Here is a 7,018-nt window from a genome sequence, read left to right as displayed (position 1 = left end):
TTCTTACTCGAAGTAATTATGTTAGTTCATTTCCTTGAAAAAAAAGTGAACAATGAGTAACAAATGAGATTCATCCACTCTCATAAATCTCAAATACCATCCTTTTGGCCCTAAAAAAATGTAACGAACAAAATAATGAAAAATGGGTTTGGTTTATATATATACACACACATATATATACACACACCCCAATTTGTGGGGCAAGTACACAGATAGTCATTCTCAGAGATGTTATTTAGAAATAAAAATCTTAACTTCTCGAATTTTAAGTTTATGAATTCTGAATTACAATCCTTTCATTTATTAGGTTTGATTATTTATACATATTAAATAAAAAAATTAATACAAATACAAAATTTAAGTCAAAGTTACTAAGTTCTGTCAAACCCGTAACTTCTATTGTGCCTCCGTCCCCAGTGAGAGAGTTGGGGTGAACTAATAATCATAGGGTGAAGCAATCAAAGTACAAACTATTTTTCCTTGTAGTTGTAGCACCAAAAGTTTCAGTCATATATAATTCCTCAGAATTCATACCACTAGGAAATATCCAACCAAAATAGTAGAGTAATTGTTAGATTACTAGAAGACAAAGGTTGATATTGTTGTTGGGCCTCTTATTGTAATTAGTTGTAAATAGATTTAGTAGTGGCCCATTCTAGTTTTGTATCAGTTGTGACTAGGCCACTGGGTCAAAAGCCTACTATTTATGTTTATTACTTTTGTTTCTATCTTTGTACAAGAGGAACAGATTCATTCTGAGATAATGGGAAATATTTGAGGCTTCTCTCGCCTTCTCGAAGCTTCTCTCAAGTGCAACACTTCACCTGCATTTTCTATTTCTTCTCTAGATTTACAACATCTAACATGGTATCAGAGCATAGATCCTGATGGTTCACTTTGTCTGCTTCCGATCGATGTTAATCATCTCGTTCTTCGTCGAATTTGGATTTTTTGTTGCTCTCATGCTGGATTAGGGTTTTGTCCGAATTTGCTGGAAGTTTTCGGAACATTTTTGCTTACTTCTACTGGATCTTCGGTTTTGATGGAGATATTGACTGATTTTCTGACTATTTCGAGCTAGGATTTTGACTTTTTCGAGCTAGGGTTTCTCCGTCATTTTTTGTTGAGCCGTCTGAAGCCTCTTCTTCGATTTTACAAGGTTGTTCTCTTTTCGGTTGCAAAAGAGGGGGTAAATCAGTTCTTCCTCACATTTCTTAATTTTTGATGAATGTTGGTTGGATAGTGTGTTTTGTTACCCTATATTTTCACAATGACGAATGATAATCATGTTATTACACCTTCCTCATCATCTACTGTGCCTCGCACTGTGTTTCATGAGGATGATTTTACGCATCCCTGTCACCCTCTATATGTGCATCCATCAGATGTACTAGGAACTTCTTTGGTTTCTAGTCCGTTTGATGGCACCTGCTATGACAGCTGGAGGAGAAATATTTTAGTTGCTCTCTCTATTCGCAATAAACTTGATTTTATTAGCGGTTCTTCTACAAAGCTGCCTCTTGGGTCTCCTCTAGCTCGCCAATGGCAACGATGTAATAATCTTGTTGTTTCATGGTTGATCAATTCTTTGTCAAAAGAGATATCTCGTAGTGTAGAATATTCTGAGTCTGCCAAGGAAATTTGGTGTGAATTGGAAGAGAGATATGGTAAGGCTGATGGGGCTAGAGTCTTTTAGCTAAAGAAAGAATTAGCCCATATTTCACAAGGGTCTTTAGACATAGCCTCTTATTTTAACAAAATCAAACAACTCTGGAATGAGATAGCATCCTACTAGATCAGAGTTTGTACTTGTGGAGGGAAAGCTGCTGAGGATGAAGAGCAGAAGGTTTATCAGTTCCTTATGGGTCTGAATGATACCTATATGCAGACTCACAACAACATTCTAATGATGAAGCCACTTCCATCTGTTGGAAATGTGTACATCATTCTATTATCTAATGAAAAACAGAGACATGTGTCTTCTGCCTCTTAGTTTTCATCTCAATCTGCTTTTTTCATGCTGGGACTTCTAAGCCCCCATTTCCTTCCAAGGTTTCCTTTGATGGGACCAGGAATTCTCTTATTTGCAAGTACTGCAAAAAACCTGGTCACTCAATAGATAAATGCTATAAGCTGCATGGATATCCTCCTCATTTCAAGTTCAACAAAGGACCTCCTCATCGCAGATCTGCTGCACATGTTGAGCTTGACTCTCATAGTGCTAATTTTGTGTCTGGTAGTTCTGTTGGTCCAACTGAGCATCAAGAATCTTCTGTGATACCTAGCCTCACCAAGGATCAATACTCCCAACTGATGACCTTATTACAACAATCCCAAATTTCTGCTTCCCCACACTCTCCACCTCTCTTGGCTTCTGCTAACTTTGCTGGTAAGCTCATGCCTTATGAGGGTGTTTCTTATGGAGCTTGTATGTTATCTAGTGTGAATGGCATTGTTTGTATAATAGACCCCGGAGCTACTGATCATATGACTTCTATAAAAAGCCTACTTTTTGACATAATCACTCTTCCCATTCCATATCTTGTGTCTCTCCTAAATGGGTACAAAGTTAAAGTCACCAATGTTGGATCTTTAGCTTTGTTCCCTGATTTAATCCTTCATAATGTCCTTTACATTCCCAGTTTCAAACATAATCTCATATGTGTTCACAAACTTTTAAATCATTGTGATGATGTTGTTTAGTTTACCAAGTCTGCTTGCACATTCCAGGGCTTTTCAGTGAAGAAGCTAGTGGTGCTTGGTAGGCTGGACATTGGTCTTTACAAGCTATTTCAGCATGTAACTTCACCCATTAAGTCTACTCATGTGAACTCTTGTTCTTCAGTTGTTTCTTCTTTACCTGTGTTCCTCTTTACCTGTACTTTCTACTATTGATGCTGATGTGAATGACAATTCATTTGTAAATACCATACTTACTTCAAATAAAGTGAATAATTCTGATGTTGTTTGGCATTATAGACTTGTACATATACCATTTTCCAAGATAAAATTTATTTCTGATGTTAATTGTGAATTGTCTTCTAAACAGTCCTTCACTTGCCTTATTTGTCCATTAGCAAGACAAACTAGGCTTCCCTTTCATGATAGTTCCATTCAATCCACTCATTCTTTTCAGCTTATTCACATAGATACTTGGGGTCCTTACTCCACTCCTAGTCACTCTGGTGCTAAGTATTTTCTTACTATAGTAGATGACTGTACTAGGGCTACCTGGACACACCTATTGGGGGCTAAAAACAATGCTTTTGACCTATTGAAAGCTTTTATTTCCATGGTTGAAACCCAATTTCAAACTAGAGTTCAGATTGTAAGGAGTGACAATGCTTTAGAACTAGGTTCCTCTTCTTCTGGGGCACTTTTCTTTTCTGAAAAAGGTATCATTCATCAAACTTCTTGCCCACACACTCCACAACAGAATGGTGTGGTAGAGAGAAAACATAGACACTTGCTAGAAATTGCCAGGGCTCTTTTGTTTCAGTCTCATCTTCCTGTAAAGTTCTGGGGAGATTGTCTACTTACTGCCACATATTTGATAAACAAATTCCCTTCCCCCCTTCTAAAAAACAAGAGTCCCTATGAATTACTTTTTGGCAAGGCTCCTACATATTCCCATCTCAGGTCTTTTGGTTGCCTGTGCTACTCTACTATGCCTAAGGACCATAGAGATAAATTTCATCCTAGATCTATTCCATGTGTCTTTCTGGGATACCCTTTTGCCAAAAAGGGCTACAAACTTTACAATCTCACCACTAAGTCTTGTTTTGTCTCTAGAGATGTCATTTTTCATGAACATATTTTTCCTTTTCTTACATCTTCTCTTTCACCATCACCTTTATTGCCTTCTCCTCTTTCTCTGATCATTTTTCTTATGATTCACCCTCATCTATACCTACTCCTACTCATATAACTTCTGTTCCAATCACTTCTTCATCCCCCTCTATCCCACTACCTTCTTCTTTTATTTTACCTCCAACTCCTTCTTCTGATATTTCAGCTTCTACTCTACCTTCTCCTGTTCATGTTTCTTATGTTCCATCATCTAATCCTCCTCCTCTTAGAAGGTCTAGTAGACCTCATTCTGTCCCTGTCTATCTTCAGGATTTTGTATGTTCAGCTCTTCCTACTTCTCTTTCTACCCCTGCTTCTTCTAGCTCTGAGTCTCTATCATTCAATGCAACCATTTCACAGCTCCATATTCCTGAGCCTTACACTTACTCATAGGCTGTTGTTGTCCCTGAGTAGCAGGAGGCTATGAGGAAGGAGTTTGAGGCTTTGGAGGCTAATAGAACTTGGGATATTATTGAGTTACCCCCTGGTAAAAAGCCTATAGGCTGCAAATGGGTATACAAAGTAAAATATAAGGCTGATGGGACTCTAGAGAGGTATAAGGCCAGGTTAGTAGTTAGAGGTGATAATCAAGTTGAAGGGGTTGATTTTCATGAAACATTTTCCCCTGTTGTCAAAATGTCTACTGTGAAAACACTAATTGTTGTGGCTGTAAAACAGCACTGGCCCTTGTTCCAGCTTGATGTTAATAATGCCTTCTTACATGGGGATCTTGATGAAGAGGTTTTCATGAAAATACCTCCTAGTTTATCTGTTTCTCCCTCTTCTTCTTCTTCTTCTTCTCCTTTGGTTTGTAAACAACTCAAATCCCTCTATGGTTTGAGACAGGCTTCCAGACAATGGTATGCAAAGTTGTCTCAAGCTCTTTGCTCTAGAGGATATTCTCATTCTTTGAATGACTACTCCCTATTAAATAGGGGTTCTGGTTCTTCTTTGGTCATTTTAGCTGTGTATGTGGATGGCATTATTCTTACTGGCACTGATCTATCTGAGATTTCATCTTTAAAAGGTTTTCTACATGAACAGTTCAGGATTAAGGACCTTGGTTCCCTTAATTATTTTCTAGGTATTGAGGTGCTTTATTATGATTTTGGTGTTCTTCTTCACCAAAAGAAGTTCACTCATGATTTGTTGGAGTCTTTTGACTCTTCTGCCTCTTCAATTGTGGTTTGTCCTCTTACTATCAATGAGAAATTACAGGCTTCTATTGGTGATCTTTTGCCCAAGCCTGAAGAATATAGATGTTTAGTGGGCAAGTTGAATTTTTTAACACACACTCGACCTGATATCTGTTTTGCTGTACAACACCTTAGCCAGTTCTTGCAGTCCCCTCGTATTCCTCATATGCATGTTGTCTTACATATCTTGCGCTATTTGAAAGGGACTTCTGATTTTGGCTTGTTCTTTAGTAATTCTCCTGACCTTGGATTAAAAGCCTATTGTGATAGTGACTGGGCTTCTTGTGCTGATAGTAGAAGGTCTGTCACTGGCTTTAGTGTGTTTCTGGGTGACTGTTTGGTGAGCTGGAAATCTAAGAAACGGTCTGTGGTCTCTCTTTCCTCTGCTGAAGCTGAGTACAGGGCCATGAGTAAAGCTGTTGTTGAGGTTACTTGGCTTTCCAGATTACTGTTTGATTTTGGTCTTCCTCCTTCTCTTGTTCCTTTATACTGTGATAACCAGGCTGCATTGCATATTGCTCGCAACCCTGTTTTTCATGAGCGGACCAAACATATAGAGCTGGACTGTCATTTTATCAGAGGTAAAATTGGTGATGGACTGATCAGCTTGGCTCATGTGTCCACTGCTGCTCAAGTTGCTGATATACTTACCAAGGTGCTCCCTGGGCCTGCTCATCATTTTCATCTTCGCAAGCTGGGGGTTTTCTCACCCTCCAACTTGAGGGGGGTTGTTAGATTACTAGAAGACAAAAGTTGATATTGTTGTTGGGCCTCTTATTGTAATTAGTTGTAAATAGTTTTAGCAGTGACCCATTCTAGTTTTGTATCAGTTGTGACTGGGCCACCGGGTCAAAAACCCACTATTTATGTTTATTACTTTTGTTTCTATCTTTGTACAAGAGGAACGGATTCATTCTGAGATAATGGGAAATATCTGAGGCTTCTCTCTCCTTCTCAAAGCTTCTCTCAAGTGCAACACTTCACCTGCATTTTCCATTTCTTCTCTAGATTTACAACATCTAACAGTAATCTAGCTAGCCAAAATAAGCTCAATGCTTGTTATAGCAAATGAAATTCCTGGACAAACTCTTTTCACAGATCCAAATCCCAAAAACTCGATAGTAACTGCTTTGGGCCAAAAATGCTTTTATTGGCCAAAAGTATTTTTTCCAAAAATTAAGGTGTTTGGCCAAGCTTTTAGAAGAGAAAAAAATGTTTTTGAGAAGTAGCGGAAGGAGTTTTTGAGAAGCTGAAAAAAGTAGCTTCTCTCCAAAAACTCTTTTATGAGAAGCGTTTTTGAGAAAAATACACTTAAAAGCAGTTTTAAAAAGCTTGGCCAAACACTAATTACTATTGAAAAGTGTTTTTCGAATTAATTAGCCAAACACAAATTGCTTATCACCAAAAGCATTTTTTTGAAAAGTACTTTTGAGAAAAACACTTCTCAAAATAAGCTGATTTTAGAAGCTTGGCCAAACAGGCTATAAATCTCCCGGGCTCAAATCTCCCTGGATCGCGCCAAATGCCAATACTGCGAATCCTTTCCCATGTTCCATATATTCATGAAAAAATTTCATAAAGCACTATCTTTTAGTAGTAATTAGTCATCTATAGATACCATTTGCTATATTAGGGATTATAGATACCTTTTATGTGGTTATAAGATGTATTTGATATATTTAATCTATTGTATTCATGAATACAATAACAAAAATATGTGTGAATCAGGGAAGTCCAGTTAATTAGTTGTTGTATTCGACTGTATTCGACAGTATTCAAGGCGTGAAATAGAGGATTACACTGTTTTTAAAAGGGAAAGTGAATCAATTAACATAATAGACTCCTAATATAACTAAACAAACTCAATTATAACACACAAATTTGTATTTTCAGTTATAAAAAAGATTATCAACCGAAAAAATACCCCAAAAATATAGCAATCTTCAGAGAAATTATATAATACACCTAAATAC

At 37.4% G+C, this 7,018-nt stretch overlaps 1 protein-coding gene across 1 annotated transcript; it reads left to right on the top strand.

Moving 5' to 3' along the window:
* Positions 1–1,270: 1,270 nt before the first annotated feature.
* Positions 1,271–4,242, top strand: LOC104249333 (uncharacterized). Its single transcript, XM_070160853.1, has 6 exons — positions 1,271–1,667; positions 1,970–2,625; positions 2,731–2,799; positions 2,846–2,920; positions 3,050–3,395; positions 4,016–4,242. Exons 1-6 carry the CDS (start codon positions 1,271–1,273, stop codon positions 4,240–4,242), a joined length of 1,770 nt encoding a protein of 589 aa, XP_070016954.1.
* Positions 4,243–7,018: the final 2,776 nt, after the last annotated feature.

Source organism: Nicotiana sylvestris, chromosome 11 (assembly GCF_000393655.2).
Source record: "Nicotiana sylvestris chromosome 11, ASM39365v2, whole genome shotgun sequence".
Lineage (NCBI taxonomy): Eukaryota > Viridiplantae > Streptophyta > Magnoliopsida > Solanales > Solanaceae > Nicotiana > Nicotiana sylvestris.
The sequence above is the reverse complement of the archived record's forward strand: the minus strand, read 5'-3'. Positions and strand labels throughout refer to the sequence as shown.

Coding starts and splice junctions, on each gene's coding strand:
- LOC104249333 (XM_070160853.1), top strand. CDS start 1,271: ATGACGAATGATAATCATGTTATTACACCTTCCTCATCATCTACTGTG. Junction 2,626..2,730: donor CTGATTTAATCCTTCATAAT/GTCCTTTACATT, acceptor TGCACATTCCAG/GGCTTTTCAGTGAAGAAGCT. Junction 2,921..3,049: donor ATGTGAATGACAATTCATTT/GTAAATACCATA, acceptor TCTTCTAAACAG/TCCTTCACTTGCCTTATTTG.